General features: G+C 39.0%; 1 protein-coding gene across 5 annotated transcripts in view; it reads left to right on the top strand.

Annotated features, from left to right (window-relative positions):
* Positions 1-429: 429 nt before the first annotated feature.
* The window catches only part of LOC128742510 (protein split ends), a 163,104-nt gene continuing 144,137 nt past the window's right edge, over positions 430-19,396 (top strand). For 3 of the 5 annotated variants that reach the window (XM_053838898.1, XM_053838897.1, XM_053838896.1), the window contains exons 1-2: positions 430-717; positions 994-2,261. In XM_053838898.1, coding sequence (XP_053694873.1) covers positions 2,179-2,261 — 83 coding nt within the window. In that variant the 5' untranslated portion in view covers positions 430-717; positions 994-2,178. The remainder of the gene's footprint in view (positions 718-993; positions 2,262-19,396) is intronic. The other 2 variants (XM_053838894.1, XM_053838893.1) reach the window with 2 other exon arrangements.

Raw genomic sequence — 19,396 nt, 5'->3', positions numbered from 1 at the left:
GATAAACAGGTGTAGCTCAAAGTTTTAAAACTAAACGAAAACGTTATACAATTCACTGTAATTTATCTGGCAACTATGGTACATCATCGGCTTTTAAGAGAGATGCAGTTCGAGTTTCATTGATTTCTGTGCATCGTGTCGTGATCGTGTGTGACCCGTGAGAATACTCGATACGCTCGATACCGCGATAACCGAACATTGCCTGTGCACGCGTTTATGCCTGTGTATGCACAATACCATAATGCTGCTGTATAGTTCTCTCTCGTTTTCACCAACGGGCAGCGTCGGCAGCGTAATAAGAGCAACACGAACACAGCTTTAGCATGCCGTGTAGTTTATTCTCAGTGTGCAAAAACGGTGATGGCCGGTGTTGATGAAGCCGTTTGGTGTGTGCGCGCGCCTCTCCACTCAGTCAGCTTCAGGAACGCGATGAGTAGACATCGATGTAACGCGTTGTCGTCGTTGTTTCTATCATCCAACAACAGAAAGGAGAAATATAGGAGCAATCCAAAAAGCGACAAGAGTGAACAAGCAACAGAGAGAGATAGAGGCATAGCCCGATGCTCTTGAGTAGTGACTAAAGAAAGAAGGAGTGAGTGAAAGAGGCACATCGAGGTCGAAGCAAAGTACACCAACAAGCAGAATAGTAGGAAGAAGTGTGTCTCTTTCGAAATAGTGTGGAAATTTTGTAGAAATACAAGCCAAGTTTGGAAAAGTGTAATTATCAAGAGATAAAAATATTCCTTAAGTTGTGATTAGGCAACGGAGAAAATAAAACTCGGGTTTTCGTTGCGTTGTCTGGATTAAAGATCCACTTCCGGTTCGCGACTATAATCGTTCTCTGGCGATGAAAAATGTCTTGAAGCGCACAGTAAAAAAGACAGTTGCAGTTTTAACAATATAAAAAAGTTTGATTCACTGTTTGATATATTGTTTAAAAAACATCACTCAGTGAAACAAATTTTACGTGTAGTTAATTGGTTACTTATGTAGTTCCAGGATTGCGAGTGAAACATAAATTGTTATTCAAAGAATTGTTAGTGTTTCCAACCTACGATTGAAAGCAGTTCTACCGGAATTTGTTTTTTACAATCCATATGCATTTGCTATAGTGTGAGAAAATAGAAGCAGAAAAGGTAAATTTGAGCAGCGAAGTATCAGTGAAATTATCATTTTCATTCAGTTTAAAGTCAAAAGCTGTTAAAATTCCTTTTGCGATTGTTGTATATTTCGGGCTCTAGAAAAGTTCTTGTAAATAGTTTTTCACAAGTTCCTGGAAATCAACGTAGTCGCTGTTCTGGAGGAAAAACTGTCGTGTTGCTGCTGTAGCAGCAATATTGGAATCATTTTCTTTGGACGGAATCATAGTTCCGATTGGATCAAGAGATTACGTTCGGAAAAGCGGCCAACGCCCCCTGTATCCCATCAGAGGGATAGCGATCCGGAGCTGCTTTATAAATGATCCTGATCTAATCTTGCGGTCAAAAAGTGCGTTTTTGTGAACAAGTGCTTTCTGCTTCAAATAAGGAAGAAGGAAATTTGACGAAAATTTCCTTTATAAAGTGCGTACAAATTTTGTCCCCAAAAGAAGAGTAATTACAAGCAGTAAGCAGTAGTGAAAACATATAAAATGTTTTGATCCGGATTGTTTATCCGGACGAGGGAAAAGGCTTAGAAATCAGAAAGAGTGTTTCTGGAACAGCTCTTTCGAAGCTAATTCTTCGCGTTTCCCAGGCAAGTGTTCGACCAGGTGTTAATCCATCAGTGTAAGTGTATTTCACAAATCAGTGGTCTAATAACGAAAGAAAGGGTCAGCCTGACGAATTGTGCCCAGGCCTTTGGTTCTAAAAAATTGTGAATTGCGAAAGCGGTCATCATCACCGTAAGATGATGTAACTAAGTTCAGCACATCGCCATGTGCGAACTCAGTTTCCGTTTAGTCACGGTCGTTTTAATCCTCCGGCTTAATCCGTCGAGCGGTCCCAGTTCCGTCTAGCAACGTGTATCCGTGTTTGGTTCGTGTTTTAAGCCAAAAAAAAAAATCTCGTCCGATTTCACCTCCGCGTCCTGTGTATCCTCGGTAAGTGTCATCTGTGCTTTTTCTTTGAAAATTCCACTTCAGTGTGAGCTGACGGGCCACCGAACGGAAAATCGCCTCCATGAAGCACCTGAGGCACAATGGTACGCGAGACTCGACATCTTTGGGTAGGGAACTTACCCGAAACAGTACAAGAGGACAGGATACGAGAACATTTTAAAAGGTGAGTTTTTTACAGTTCTATCACTATATCCTTTTTTAAAAAATTGTGCTCAAATACCAACTCTAATATGATGTTAAACATATCTATTGGACACTTTATATATTCAAAATTGTATGTATTTTTTTGCTTATCTTTTTAATAATGCAATACCTAATGATTATGTGTTCATTTTACTGAAAAAAGCTGGTATGTTTTCAAATGTCATCAAACGTTTATTGACAGAACAAAAAATTGCAATTTTAACGATTTTTTGGCTGGACAGACGTATAAATATTCAATTAATCTGGAGGGGATCAACTGTTTCTAAAACATAATCTTTTACGAATAACAGAAGATTTCCTTACTACAATTAAACTAGTATGCTATATGCACGCTTCTCGTTTCAGGATGATAAATAATGATTTGAAAATAAGCTTTAAAACATCTGGAATAGGGGTTCCTAAAAGTCGACTTTAACTTAGTAAACAGGTTGTGTGCTATTTGGGTAAATAAGAAAAAATACTGTCCAAAATCGGCGGTAGACTAAAAGAACCAAACAGATCAACCAGCTGGCTACAGATTTGATACCATTCGTAGCAACTGAACCTTTTCATCAGCTCGATTTAGCTGTGAGCTGTGACTAGTAGATCGGGTAATTCTGCACCTGTGCTAATGGGCATGGTAGGAAGGTGAGTTGCTTTTTCAGATAGTGATTCCACTCGGCAACGGAGGAGTGCCTCTGTGTACTGCAATTCGATGACTATCATCCAGCAAAGCAAGAAACGCCATAGGCACACCACTACTAGTCCTGCAACACACCGCAGTGCTGCGATTTCGCTTTGTCAATTTCTCTCGCTCCCGCCGTGGCACCTTCTTCCGGCTCAAGCCGCGAGCTCAACTGGCAGTGGAAAAGTTTTCTGCAAATCTAGGCTGTTGGAAGAGGATGGAAGATCGGCGATGATGAGTATTATTTGCCCGTGTGTCGAGTGACGTGTGCGGGAGAGATAAAGTTGAATGAAATAAAAAAAAATGTTTCGTGAGGTCACATTCAGTGGCGGCAGGCGGGGTTGAGCGGCAGACGAGAAGTGAAGCACTTTTATTATACACACGTTTCACATTAGGCTCAAGATGGCAGCAGCTTACAGGCCAACAGGATGAAGTAAATTTGTTCTTTTTTAATGTTTAAACGTGTTTATTTCAGTTCCAGCCAGTAGCATGGTATATTTTCCTTCATTTTACCTCATCTTACTAAATTATATTTGATTATATTTATATATTTATCGGTTCTCTCCGGTTTTACTAAGTTCATTTATTTTCTCGTTTGTTATCTTACTAGAATTCAACTTTGCTTTGCTTTACTTTTCTTTACAAGTCTAAGTTGATTCATGAAAAGTTCTGATAGTTTTCTCGTTTTCTTCTCCTATTTTCTTAGGAAATTCTCAATTTTATTTTATTTTATTTTATTTTTAACATGTCAGGAAACATGTCAGTTGGAAACTATTTTCTACGACAGTGAAACTCTTGTGAAAAATCGGAAACGCCTGTTTTAAATCATAGAAAATTCAAAGAATATGTTTTCTTGTCCATCAATTCAATTCAATTCTCTGTGATGTAAGTAAATTATTTTAGATTGAAGTCCAAGTGGTTTTCGCGGTATGAAATACAATACACATACAATAATAAGTAAACACAACAGTACAGTTATAAAAGAGCCATCTTGAAGAGAGTCATCGTACGTCAAGATGAAGTCGAATCATTCATAGAATTCGGTGAACCGCAATACAATAAATCGCAAAAGGTCGTATAATCCGTATAGTCGCATGTCCTTGCGGATAAGGTCATATAGTCGTATGGGAAATTCCTAATTGATTCTGAGGTATCTTTCGGGAGCGTACAAGTTTAGTTGAATAAGAATGGCGCGGTAGTCAATATCTCCCAAAATCAATCTTGCCACGAACACGGCGTGAGCGTTGGCACGTCTTCTTTCAAGAGTCTTCAAATTAAGCAACCGAGAACGTTCCTCATACGGCGGTAGGTTTCTGGGATCACGCCATAGAAGACCGCGCAAAACATAGCATTTTCTCTGTCTTCTTCGATTCTAGCAAAAGAAATTTGTTGATAAAAACGCCAGATCATGGATCTGAATGCCGAAACAAACCTACTAGTATTGTACAATTATCAAAACCAGTACCGGGTTACGGAACATCTTAGTGTTTTTAAAAAAAGTCTAAGTTGTTGTTGAAATAATGTCGTTATAGTGTATACGAAAGGTTAGTGCGTTATCCAGGACGACACAAAAATCACGAATATGATAGACGCCTTATAACAAAAATTTTGCAATCTTCAAATTTGTCTGCTAGGTGCCGCAGTTCAATGCAGTCAGAGTCCGTATTAATTGTCTTAAAACCTACAAATAAGCTTCAAACAAATTCACAGAACTCTCATTTGGCGGTCGACCAAGGGGGTGTTAAGGGAACAAGTTTTTTTTGCTTACGGCAAGGCTAGTTTTAAAGAATTTTCCTGAGCTTTCCATTAGCTCCATTTTCCATTAGCTAGGAAAAATATTGCATTTTAATAATCTCGAAAGCTAGATGGCTGTTCCTCGAATGGGATTTTATCCAGCTTGTCCTCTTCCGGCAGCGCAACTTCGAGCGAGTGTTGAAGAAACGATCCTCGCCTGTTTCCCCTCAACAAGCTGTACTCATCTTGTGTGTCATCTCTGTGGACATTTGTTACCTTTGTTTTCACAGTAGTGTCGAATCGCAAAAACGCAATCATTAGCTATTGTTTAAAAAATGCGTAGGTTTATTGATAAAATACAGCGCATATCACACTATTTCTGTGACCGGTAAGTCACTTGCAAGGGAGTTACAAACTTTTGTTTTTTTAAATGCACCCAAAAAAATTATTAAAAAATATTGTAGAACATACTGCGCTGAGCTCCTTTGGTGACCTGCCTCTTGCTGGTTGCGAAATATAATGATTTGTTGAAAAAGAGTATTTAAACGTCAATTCTGTTCAATAACTTTGCATCCGACTTTTTTATTGCTTTCAATTGTTTTTTTTTGTTAGATTATAGTCTCTTTAATAGCTTGGGTCATTCGTGACGTCTGCGGGGTTGGAATTCGCCGAAGACCGCATGAGAGGCGTCACAGGGACTGACCCCTATTGTTCTACCAAGTTGTATAGCAGGTATATTAAAATATACATTTTCTGTAAAAACTGTTCATCGTTACGATGAATATTTAACGAGTTATGCAATATTTACAAAAATATAGTTAACATTATTAAAAAATTTAAAATTAATCTAGTTTCGGGTAAACTAAGCAACTATGAAAGGAAAGTCACACGAGTAGTTTGAAAATATGCGCTGTATTTTATTAACAAACTACTCCAAAGATATCACTTTTAAAAAATTACGCATTTTTTTGAAAAAAAAAAAGACTTGATTTATTCCGGTTTTTTCCGAAATTTAACCCTCCGATTTTTTGTTCGACAGAATACGCAGCCAAATGTTAGAAGAGGACAATTGCGGGACTCGTGTTACGGTCATTGTGACTAACAGTCTTTCCCAGCCGAGATTCGAATATGCCACGACTAGCCTTATTAGACCAATGTCGTCGACATCGAGGGTAGCCTCCCAGTCACTTGCTGTATATATTTTTATTATGCATTTTCCAATACACTTCCTCTTATAGTACTAATCAGGAAATCAAAAATCACGAACGCACAAGAGACAAAGATATTGTCCCTACTTCAAAATGTTGCGATAATGTATGATGAAAGTTTGTCCCTATTGCATGGAAGTTAGAGCAAAGACAAGTTATCGTATAAACAGCTCGTGGATACAGATGTTTCATGACAACTACGATGTTGCCTGCGAAAAAGACACACTGCTGTATGCAATATGTATTGTACACAACAAAAGCAATCCTAAAAAGCCACATAGCAACGTATAACAAATGTTCAGGTGACTGGACTGGTGACAAAGACATATTTTATTGTATACCTGAATCACCAACAACAAACGCTTGTGAGAGCGAGTGTGAAACAAAATATATTCTCATCGCAAGTTGTCCTGCTTGCTGGTGTGAAGGGACATTCATTTGTCCTACTATTTTGTTATAGTGATACATTCTGGTTGCTACGTATGTTTGTTTTGTAGACAGAGAATAAGTGGTTTATCGCTCTTCGTTTTTGTCGGTTATTTCTGCGTATAAAAAATACTATTTTGTTTTGGTAGTAATACTAAAATGCACAGTCCATCCCTCCTTTCTCTCTAGCTGAGATCCAATTTACTGCTACGCTACTGCACACTATACATCATAAAAGCAATAACTGCCAAACAATGAAATCTGAGCACAAAAGCAGTTCATTTTAAGAAATCAAAAGCGTGACAAATGTGGGTAAAAAAACGTGACAAAATCGGGGGCTGACAAAATTGGATTACCACTGTACGAAAATTGATGGACACTGTATTAATATACATTAGTTTTACCAGTGACAATGAAGTCTAAACAAGTGCCGCATGCTCATATGAAGGTTGTAGAGAAAATTTCACCAGTCCTCTATGGTTTAAGGATTATGCAATATCGACGAATCAAGCCTGGGGGAAAAGTTGGGTCCGAATCCGGTTATAATTCTCGGGTAATTTTTCAAATAGACCTACGTGACAAAGAGAGATTCTCTTCGTGTCTCCTCTCTTCCGCTTTTTACGGCGATACTAATGCATTTTATCACATAAGCTTTGCATGAATCGGTTGCCGGAGTCACTAGTTAGCTATTCTTTTCTATGCATTTATGTAGCCGTGAAAAGCGGAAGAGAGGAGTCGCGAAGAGAATCTCTCATTGTCACATAGGTATATTTGAAAAATTACCCGAGAATTGGCTTGGTTCAACCTGCGGATCTCCCATTTTGGTAAAAAAGAACATATTAGTAAGTGCTCCAATATGGCGACCAAACCCAAGATGGTCGCCAACAAAATTTTTAATCCATTTGAATGCCCTGTTCTTCTGCTTTACAGAACCATGCCATTGGTAAGTTGTTTCATTGCAAATTCAGGGAATATCACATCATATACCATTACACCAACCATCTTCAAAAACTGTGCAGATACGTTATGTACACCCTTAACCGCAATTTGCAACTCGTCGCTGAGTCAGTCATCATTCCCAGATGCCTGGAAGGAATCGTTTTTGTTTCCTGTGTTTAAGAAAGGCGATCGCACGGCGGTGGAAACCTACCGAGGAATTACATCTTTATGCGTAGGTTCCAAGCTACCGGAGACTCGTAAATAAGTTTCTGTTTCAGGAGGAAAAGCGCCATATCTGCTGTGACCAGCATGGATTTTTCCAGGACGATCGACTACCACAAATCTCTCAGGGTTTACATCATTCTGCACCCAGAAGATGGAAAACGGCACTCAAATAGTTACTATTTACACAGACCTTTGACCGTGTGTGTTTTGGGTAAAGTAAAATGGATGGATGCGGTACCGACCTTTGTAGACTGGTTGAGGTCATATCTGGTCAACCAGCGTGTTTCTGTGAGACTGGACAGAGCACGTTCGAATCAGTTTTCTAATCGATTTGGCGTCCCGCAAGGTAGCAATCTTGGGCCTTTGCTGTTTTCACTATTCTTCAATGATGTATGCGCTGTGCTACCTCGAGAATGCAGACTTCTGTATGCGGATGATTTGAAGGTCTTCCTCAGTGTAAAGTCTATTGAAGATTATCACTAGCTTCAAAGGCTTCTCAACAACCTCGTCGACTGGTGCAAAACGAACGAGCTCCTCATCAGTGTGCGTAAATACTCGGTTATCTCTTTGAACCGCAAAAAACACCCGATTCAATTGAGCTACACTATCGATGGCGTGTCACTGGATAGAGTCTTAGTTATCAAAGACCTTGGCGTACACTTGGATGAGAAGCTCTCGTTGCGTGAGCATTACTCGTACATAATAGCGAAGGCTAATAACAACTTGGGATTTATCTTTCGTGTCACCAAGGAATTTCGAAATCCATATTGCCTGCGCACTCTTTACTACTCTCTTGTGCGATCTATAATTGAATACGCAGCTGTGGTGTGGAACCCTTATACAGGCATTTGGTCGTCCAGATTGGAAACCATCCAACGCAAATTCGCTCGATACGCGCTTAAATATCTTCCATGGAGAAACATACAATCTGCCTCCGTATCAAGACCGCTGTCGTTTGTTGGTTATGGACACTTTGGAAAGAAGACGGAAATTGAAAAAGTTCTCTTCATTAAGAAGGTTTTACTTTATTTGATGTCTTTGTTTTTTAGTAAACAATTAAACGTAAATCTTAACTTGCACTTGTTCGAAATATCCAGGACACATTATTTATGTTTACAAAGCATAGAATTCGCAGCTTCAAACATTGATGGTAGATGGAGCAGCTGTTGTGATAAGAGCGAAATAAAATCGTTAAAATTACTTTGCCTCCGGAATATCGGAAGAAATTGAGTGATAGTGAAAACACCAACGACAGTATCATGGACCCAAATATAATATTACAACCTTTCTGGAACGTGTTTGTTCATTTAATCTTTAAAAAGCAAAGCAAGGCCTAGGTGCTACATTCCGTTATCAAAACTTGGCCTTCTGTTTTTATAGGACAGACATCGCAGCCAGCTGTTAGAGTACAGGACAATTGCAGGGCCAATTGTTATGATCTTATTGACTCTAACAGCCTCTCCCAGTCGGGATTCGAACATACGACGACTGGCTTATTTGGTCAGTATCATACCGCAAGGCCAACTGGATGGCATTTAATTTTTATTGATACTCAAAATCCCAAAAAGAATAATCCCAAGTTTGATTTAATGCTAAAAAGGCATGAAGCATCCATAGGCACACAATAATAAAGGTATGCAAAAACGGTTTCGTTTTCGTACGTACCGTTGCGGGACTCAGGGCCAAAATTAAAAATACATGTCAGCGTTTTTTTCTTAGTTGATCAAAAAGAGAATTTTCCAGAAAAATTCAACTTTCTATCTCTGCTGGAAAAAGCTTAATGAGGCTTAATGCATTATCTATACCTATAAAAATGGATTTCTGTCTGTCTGTCTGTCTGTCTGTCTGTCTGCCTGTCTGTCTGTCTATTTGTGTATCTGTCTGTCTGTCTATCTGTCTGTCTATCTGTCTGTCTGCCTGTCTGTCTATTTGTGTATCTGCCTATCTGTCTGTCTGCCTGTCTATTGGTGTATCTGTCTGTCTGTCTATTTGTGTATCTGTCTGTCTGTCTGCCTGTCTATCTGTCTATTTGTGTATCTGTCTGTCTGTCTGTCTATCTGCCTATCTGTGTGTCTGTCTGCCTGTCTGTCTGTCTGTCTATCTGCCTGTCTGTCTATTTGTGTATCTGTCTGTCTGTCTGTATGTCTGCCTGTCTGTCTGTCTATCTGTGTGTCTGTCTGTCTGTCTGCCTGTCTGTCTGTCTGCCTGTCTGTCTGTCTGTCTGCCTGCCTGTCTGTCTGTCGCTATGTTCCTTATAGAATCGAAAACTGCTGAACCGATCGGCGTGAAAATTTGCATGTAGTGGTTTTTGGGGCGGGCCAGGGAAGGTTCTCTCGATGGCAAAAGACCCCTCCCCCACTAAGAGGGGGGGATGCTCCCATACAAATCTATACCTATAAAAATGGACTTCTGTCTGTCTGCCCGAATGTTCCTAATAGAATCGAAAACTACTGAGCCGATCGGCGTGAAAATTTTCCTATAGGGGTTTTTGGGGCCAGGAAAGGTTCTTATGATGGTTAGAGACCCCTCCCTCCACTAAGAGGGAGGGGGGGGGGGGCTCCCATACAAATGAAACACAAATTTCTGAATAACTCGAGAACTAATCAAGCAAATGGAACAAAATTTTACATGTGGGTGTTTTTGGAGAAATTTTTTTTCTATGATGAATTGAGACCCCTCCCCTCTTGAGGAGAGGAATTATATCCCCTTCCCCTTGAATAGTGGGGGGCTCCTATACAAATGAAGTGCAAATTTCCTCATAACTCAAGAACTAAGCAAGCAAATGGAACCAAATTTGGCACGTGGGGGGTTTTGGAGGAAATTTTTTTTTAATGATGGTTTGAGACCCCTCACTCCTGTGGTAGGGGGATAAGGACTCTCATACAAATAAAATAGAAATTTTTGCGTAACTCAAAAACTAATCGAACTCGTGAAATTTTTGACTCTCATAAAACATTAATCAATAACAAGACCACCAAAAACTATCAATAGTAACATTAGATAATTCAGCGCGAGTGTTGCCGGCGACCTGCCGTCGGAAGCGCCGGCCATTGCGGGGGGCAGCCCCCCGTAGAGATCACCTCTATCTAGGTTTATTTATTTTCCCAGATCTACTGACCTCTATTACTTTCTTTCAGTTGGGTCACCCCTGCGAAATGGTACTTTTTACGAAAAGATTTTCCGTGAAATGGTACATCCCGCGAATCTGCGAAACTCTATATTCCGCGTAGTGGTCAACCGAGAATTGGTGTTCCGCAAAATGGTATTCGGCGAAATGGTTTGTAATGATGGCGAATATTTAAATGCTATCCGCTTTATTTTATCAGGCTAAGCAATGGGGGGAGTTGTTTTCTACTTTACTGTGAAGAAAATTTGTATATTAAAACACCCATGAACTCCCCAGAAACTTGCAAAACTCAAAATTGTGACAAAGGTCATCCGAGATTCACGATTTATGTACAAAACAGTTTAATTTGTGGCAATACGAAGTTTGTCGGGTCAGCTAGTGCACATATAAAAAATCAAGAAAGCGAGGGCAAGAAGTCAGATACGGACAAAAAAGGAGACGGCTGATTACGATGACTGTGCAGGACAATTCACCGACAAAACTCTCGAGCTTAACTCAGGCAAATTAAGTCCTCTTGGTCCGAGGAACGGCGTTCAATTGACCCACTATGGTTAGTTCGGCTGGCTTAGTTTGTATGGTTAACTCGCGAGTCGGGCCGAGAACCAATTAGCAATACGCTGCAGCCCATCAACTCGCTAAAAAAAGGCAGCTTTCATTAGAAACTTAAATTGCAACAACTGTATTAGAAAAATAGTTTCTTTTTCCAGAGACACTCTAAATTTGACATTGGAATTAAGCATATCGTAGAAAGTATAAAGTAACGTAGACTATCAATAGCGCATAAAACCTACATTGTTAGCTTTGCGATTAAAAAATTTAAACCACCGTGACCATCAATTATTCCAAAACAAAATTTTTGTTTTTTTAGTGTTCTAGAAAAGCACTCAAAGTTCTTTGGCTTGCCTGAAGTGACCAAAAATTGAGTTTGTTTTAATAGTGTGAATTTGTGAATCGTATGCAAAGTTTTTGAACAGAACTGATTTTTAAACAAATCATATTTCGCAATGAGTAAGATAATAACTATATTCAGCAAAATTATTTATTTTAATGTGTTTTACAACTTTTTTCAACAAAAAAGAATTGTAAACGGTGCGGTAAACTTATGGTTACACAAATAGTGTTAAACGTTTTACCCTACGATAAAACTGAACCTTGTCGTGGTGTAGGGCTTTTTAACTAATCAGTAAATGAACAGCGGTCACGTTTACTTCTGAATGTGGGTATATATCAAAATACTTTTGTGATTTCAAGTGGGACTCGGGGTAAAAATTTACCAAATGTGATTGTTGCGTTGTTCAGAAAGTGCTTTTATTCCGTTTAAGAATAAGGCCAGTATGGGGATCTCTGATAATAGATGAAGTTTTTTGGGATTCATCCCTATTTATCACAACTGTCACAGGTATCTCCGAAAAATGTCGGATTGGTTGGGTTGGTCGGGGGCTTGGGGTTGGCGAGGGTATGTAGGCGGGATACCAGATCTGATTGGATGCCGAAGGACCACTCTGTAATGATTACGGGTAATAGCACTTCTTAGGTAGCAGCTGGGAGGATTGGGTCGATTCGTGTCGCGTGTTCGAGTTTCGGCTGGGCTGTGCTGCTAGATAGAGTAGGATTTTTGCACTGGCCCCGCGGCTGTCCTGAGCTCTGATGGCCGCCCGCGGGCTCTGTTTAAGCCCAGAGCTTTACAGCACTTTGGTCTCGAGGGTTGGAAGGCGGGCGAGTCTCTATATTTTGAAGCTTCTGTCGACTACCGCGAACGTCCGGCTTGTGCTGCGCTCAGTTTGCTTTGTATCGTGGGAATGCACTGTGAATGCTAAGGGGATGAAAGATTGAATTTGCCCTGATAGGTTGATAACCATAATGCTCCGAAATTTGTTTTACCTATTGGTTCATTTGTGGTTGTTTGTGTTGGAAAACTGAAGGCGGGCGCGCGGTTGAGGACCGGTGTCAGGCGGGGCTGACGAATCCTCCACTTCTTCACTATACCACATATTGCAACTCGAGTGGTACAAAAAGTCCAAGGCACATTTACAAATTCGATCTATTATTTTTCTTCTCATTATCATCATTATCATCATCATCGTCATCATCATCATTATATTTAAAATATGACATTCCGGTCTTTGGCAGAGAGATCTTAGAGTCAGTTCGTGGAGTCCGCGCAGGGCCGAAACGCCTCCGCCTGCGGGTATAGGCGTGACGGCTATGCTTGGGGCTCTACCTGTGTTTTAGTGGGCGCCAGTGCCTGTCTCGTCAGGTAGAACTGATGTTTGAGGTCTCCCTGACACTTTGTTGACATCACAAAAGGGCCCAGCGCAGAGTTTTATACGCTATTAAGCGACCAGTTGGATAACCCGAAAAAAAGGAAAAAAACAAATAGTGTTAAACGTTTTAGTAAACCTAGTATTAGTAAACCTCTCCAAAAACCTCACCCTTGAATCCTTGAATTATGCATTTTTTTCGTACAATCTGACGATTGAGTTCTTGCTATTCGGCACCAATGTACTGTGAAAGTGGGAAATATCCTATATGGAACTCAGGAACCATTACCGAGGCTACCAGATGACCATTGTGTCAGATTCAATCATTGACAGGGTATTTAAATTCTTGTCAATGATTCTTTATATACAGTCTCTGGAGAGATTTGCAACACTTGAAAATATGTACGTTATATCAAGTGGAGTTATATCGAAGGTACGTTATATGTATCAAATTTCTACAGTATCTGCTTAATAACAAAATGTGTTACCATATATTTCTCCATATATATTATCACATTATTTGGTTGGGCTTTCTGCTCGAAAAAACACGGATGTTCCTTCTGCCATTTCCTTCGTCTATCGTTAGGCCATTGCAAATCATTTTCAAAGTTTTTGTCACCCCCCCCCCCCTCCTCTTGGAAATTGACTTGAAAAATCGGGGAGCAAAAAAAAATTTGTAGGATATGAGTTAAATTTTTTTTTATAAAATCAATTTTTCAATCTTTGTCAATCAATCTTTGGGTTTTATAGCCTGAAAAACTCGAAAAATGAGTGTACGAGTTGAGTTAACGCTTCTAACACGAAATAAAAGTGGAAGTTCAAACAGTGGAATTTCCGAAACTCGACCAAAAAATGTTCTTTCGTTTTTGTCTTTTTGTTCGTAAATTTTTACATGAAAAATAACAACGTATTTATTAAAAGCAAGAATAGATTTGGTTTTCACGTTTAAACTTTAAGTAAAAATGCCTAAAATCCATATATTTTTTGCTCGATTGAAAAATCCTCTTTGTTTTTTTTTTCGCCCCCCCCCCCTTCAGTGGTCCAACTCCGGAGGGACAAAAACTTTTTTAAATATGGATTTTGGAGTCTTGAATTTATTTTAAGATAGTTAGAGACCTCTCACCCCTGTGGTAGGGGGATATGGACTCTCATACAAATAAAACAGAAATTTTTGCGAAATTCAAAAACTAATCGAACTCGAGAAATTCGAGACTCTTCCATAAAACATTAGTCAATACAAGACCACAAAAACTATCTATAGTAACACTAGATCATTCAGGACGAGACGGTCGCGAGTGTTGCCGGTGACCCGCCGTCAGAAGCACCGCCCACTGGGGGGCTTGCAAAACTCGAGATTGTGACATAGATCATCCGAGATTCATGATTTATGTACAACACAGGTTAATTTGTGGCAATACGAAGTTTGTCGGGTCAGCTAGTGGCCTTATAAAAAATATTCAAATGTATAACTTTATTAATAAGCCTAAAAAATATAAGGTGATGATCATCTATTCCAAAGGAAAGTCAGGAAAAAATCATAGAATCATTTGAATCTGAATCATCTTTTAGTGATAAAAAATTGCAGTTGGGGTAATTGACAACAACGCTACATCGGTCGAATTCATTTTATTTTGTGATCTGTTACTTCACTTTTTGATATATATCAATCACTGAATCTTGTTGATAATAGATCAAAGAAGCCGTAGATACTGTTGAGATGATTCTTTGCTGTTTTGGTGATTTTTACTTGAAAGATCGATATGCATTGTAATTTTTTCATCTGTATAACGTTTGTTTCGCCCCCGAACAGTTCAAATAAAAGAACCCTCCCTAACATACATTTTTTATAGTAAAGTGAATGATAAGGAAACAAAATAAATGATTTATAATTCTGTTTACCCTGCCTGTTACCACATTATTCCTAAAACAATCACTTAAACGGGGTAACTTGCAACAGCTAGTAGATATAAAAAGCTGTGTTCCGTTTACTTCTCGAGGCAAATTACTATTTCTTTTTACATCAAGCAATACTAAAAGCACCGCTGGAAAGGGTAAGATACTTCCAGTGAGTCGGAAATATGCAAGTTTTTCTTGAAATATACTAAAAATGGCCAAAGAAGATACCAAAAAGAAAATATCTTCACTGACAGAGATCGACCTGCGATATGATTATGTACAGTTACGTTCATTCGTAACGTAATGAACATTCATATATCACGTAAGCAAGATATCGATGATTTTTAACTCCCCCGCCTCTCTTCATAACACGGCTTTGTATAGTAGATTTATGACGTATAATGGGTTGTTATTTTTACACAACCCCCGCGCCCATAAGTATGTTACTAATAACGTCGTATTAATTAAATGTCCTCAAATGTGCTACAGTAAGTTTTTACTTGCGCTCCAAGTTGAGAACTGATGCAAGTTACCCTTTTTGGCGGTAGCATATAAGATATTAAATATAATTTTATAAAAGATCCTCTTCTCCTCCTCTTCTGTTGGGTACTCTTACCACTGCGTCCGGTATTTTGAACTATTGTGGTATGCCCCGTTTATTTCTTTTAGTGTATACTGCAAGCTTACCTATCACTTATTGAGAAAGTGATAGGCTGGTAGCTGGAGCGAGACAGGTGCCATTCAGGGATGACTTGGTTTATGGACATTGTTACTCTGATCGGCAACTCAAACCAGATCTCCCTAGGCTCTAGGCAGTAGGCTCTTTTTGAGATACTGCAGTCTGCGTCCTACTAGTGCTCCACAATTGCAGAACAAGTGTTCCGAGGTTTCGCTCTCGGTATTACAAAGGCGAAAAATATCATCTTGTACGAAACCGAGATTCTGAAGATGATATTTACTTGGACAATGTCCTGTCACAAGATCGGTAAGCGTGCTGAGATTCAGCAACTTTTGAGTAACCTCAATACTCGGCGTTATATTTTTTTATTGTTTGAGCGATTCAGGCCATCCAATTGGCCATGACTGTTCAGCTCTCCCATTGTTTCAGTTCACCCTTCAGCACAGAGTCAGAGATTCGGCAGAGTGAATCTGGACCCGTGAATGGAGAGTTAAAGCCACCACCTCGTTTGTCGGCTCACAACGAGTCGGCGTGTTGAGGATAGACGAGGAACAGGACTGAACTTCTGTTAGCGCATCATTCAGGTCCTGTTCTTCCCCTATTCTCATCTCCGCCTCCTGCGTTCCTTTGTTTTCCTGCAGGGAGAGGCTACTCGGTAAGAAATGGTCCATTGCATCAGTGACCGGTTTAATGCAGCAAGGAGCAAAGGCAATTTACTGTGGAGGGCGTCCTGGTACTCCATAGGCTCCGTTGCGGTGAAGTATTTATAGAACCCCCTCCAGCATCCATCCCTCGGCACGGGTCGCATCTCACCTTGGACTAGGGGTTTATCCATTCAGGTCTTCACGTAATAGGCATAGATAACAGCTGTCAAACCATCTTCCTTCTAGAGACTTTGGACCCCCTGCTCTGGTTCTCAGTAGCTTCAGGTTTGTTCGAACATGCCTCCAAAGAGATCCGTGATTTGCAAGCGGAGTTATAATATATTATCATAACGCAAGAAGATATTGGCAAGATACATTTTTTGGTATGCCTTTCTGCTCGGAAAAACACGTATGTTTCATTACTTTCTTCTAACTTCTCCCATTTCCTTCAGCTATTTGAAAAACTACTGTTTGTTGTTGTTCCTGAAAAACTTCATTAATAATCAATGATTATCCGTTAGACATTTCTCGATTTCAAAAACTCATATGTCATAAACCAAGCTTTTTAGCACAAAGAATTTGGCATTAAAATGTAAATACCAGTGCCCGAAAAAATTAACAGCCCTGCATGAAGGCGAATATTAAACGCATTAAGCGCATACAGTTTTACCCTGCTGACAGTGTTAGTCTTTTCCAGTTTTCTACCCTTCAAAACAATTCATTAATGAATTGCAGTGCTGAATGATTACTCGACTAATCTGTCAGTCAATTTTCTTGCTCTTGACTGATCTTTTAGATCTCAAAGTTTAGGTTTTAAGCTACCTGATTTTTAAAATCAACCTAAACTTGGCTAAAGGAAATTATTTAAAACTTCGGAGCAATGTTTAGGTTTATTGTAATTTCGGTCACTGCTACCGGCAGTTCAAAATGAATGAATGATTCATATATGATTTCATTCACAATTGTCGAGAATGAATGAATGTAGAGATCAACAGGAAGTTGAACGCAGTCTCTCGAATCCTTGGTTCCAGGTTGGCAATGTTGAGTTCAATTTCATCTGTACTGAGCAGGCTTATTGCCTAAATTGAATATGAGATTTCTGAGCACTGGTAAGTACATAATCTCAGGTACCTGAACTAAAAAAATGGGAAAAGTTTTACGAATTTCCCGGAAAAACACAGTTCTAAATTATGGAAAATTGCCTCATTTGGATTCAATGGCGTCGTTACAAGAATGTCGAACAATTACTTGTCTATATGCAACATATTTGTTTATGCGTCCCTTACAAGATTAGCAACCTCTCACTTTAGTTGGACTAACAAGCCAGTCGTCGTATGATCGAATTTTGGTTAGGCGGTGTTGATAGATAGATTCAGGAATTGTCCCGAAATTGTCTAACAGCCGACTGCAAAGTCTGTCGATGAAGAAAAGCCAAGTCTTTAAACAAGTTCAAGCCCAAGGTTTTGCTTCACACTCGAGTCTTTTTTTACACGGTTTGTTTTTTTCGATTACTCAAGAACGGTGCAATTTAGGGACGATTTACAAAATACGTGACGAATGTCGCGCCTCTCCCAAACGTATTGAGAAATAAATGAATGGTCCCTAAATAGCCCCGTTCTCAATATTCGAAAAAACAAACCGTGTAAAAAAAGTACTTGAGTGTACAAGATTTACCGTGCTAAGTTGTTGATTTGCTAAGTTGTTGAAAAAATAGTTTTTATCATTTTTAATAGTGATTAACATCATCGCAAACATCGCTGGCAATATAGCAACACTGCTGTGCCATTATTAAGGCTGTCTGGCTGTCTTTGACAGTTCGGTCGCACAAAACAAAGAAGAAGAGAAGAATAGTGATTTTATCTGCCGTCGCAACATCTAGGCCATTGCAAATAATTTTGAAAGTTTTTGTCAGCCCCCTTGGAAATTGGCTTGAAATATAGAGGGGCAAAAAAATAATTTGTAGAATATGAAGTAATTTTTATTCATAAAATCAATCGTCTGTGGGTTATTCAGCCTGAAAAACACGAAAAATCAGTGTACGAGTTGAGTTAACCCTCTAACGGGTAAGACCGTCTGTAGACGGCCTTCGCTTTTGGAGCTCCAGAGCCGCATACGAAGTCTGTTTTGAATTGACAATATGCAAAATGTGTTCAGAACAGATTTCTTAACTTTTTGATATTAATATCACAACATTCTGACTATGCATTCAAAAGTTATCATTTTTCAAAAACAAAAATTCCGAAAAATTTCGCAAATAATTAATGCACGAATATTTCCTTTTTTACTTTTGATGAAAAAACACATTTAGAACAAAATGATTGACCTTAAAATTTTTCTATGAGTAAATTTCATCGTTTACATCAATTTTGTAATGTATTTGAATTGAAAAAAATATCTGGGTAGAGCGTTAGACATGAAAAACGAAAAAGAGAAATTGGACTTTTTCTAACCTGGTGCTCCTTCAGATAATTATATTTGCATGAAAATCAGAACTTAAGGTTCTTTTGAGTGTACTTTCATGATAAAACAGTCATAAGCTTGATCGCATCGTTTTTACGATGTTGCCCGTTAGAGGGTTAATGCTTCTAGCACGAAACAGAAATGGAAATTCGAACAACGGAATTTCCGAAAATCGGCCGAAAAATTTTTCCTTCGTTTTTGTCTTTTTTCGTAGATTTTTGCATGAAAAATAATAACGTATATATTAAAAGCAAGAATAGATTTGGTTTTCACGTTTAAACTTTAAGTAAAAATGCCTAAAATCAATATTTTTTTTGATCAATTAAAAACATTTCTTTGTTTTTTTTCGCCCCCTCCTTCAGTGGCCCAATACCGGAAGGACAAAAACTTTATAAAATATTTGTAATGGCCATTAAATAATTTTAATTTTGATTGATTTTATTGAATAAAATCGGGATAATTGATTTTATGAATAAAAATTAACTCATATCCTTCAAATTATTTTTTTGCCCCCTATTTTTCAAGCCAATTTCCAGAGGGGGGGGGGGGGGGGGGGTCGGTTGACAAAAACTTATTATTTGCAATGGCCTTAGGGAGGAGGCCTCCCCCTCCGTGGACAAGCGTGGACGTCGACTCAACCCCCTCCCCCCTCCATTGTTTGTCTACGTGGACATTTTTTTTCTTATGTAAAATTCTATGCTCAATTCTGTTTTCAATTTGCGTCATTCTGTAATTTAAAAAAATTAAGAAAAAAGCTTAGGTAACAGCAAGCTAAACTAGGCATGTTATCTAAATCTAGTTCTTCTATCAATGCTAATCTTGTCCACTGCA

Source organism: Sabethes cyaneus, chromosome 3 (genome assembly GCF_943734655.1).
Source record: "Sabethes cyaneus chromosome 3, idSabCyanKW18_F2, whole genome shotgun sequence".
NCBI classification, from domain to species: Eukaryota; Metazoa; Arthropoda; class Insecta; order Diptera; family Culicidae; genus Sabethes; species Sabethes cyaneus.
Note: the sequence above shows the minus strand (reverse complement) of the source record. Positions and strands in the feature narration are given on the sequence as shown.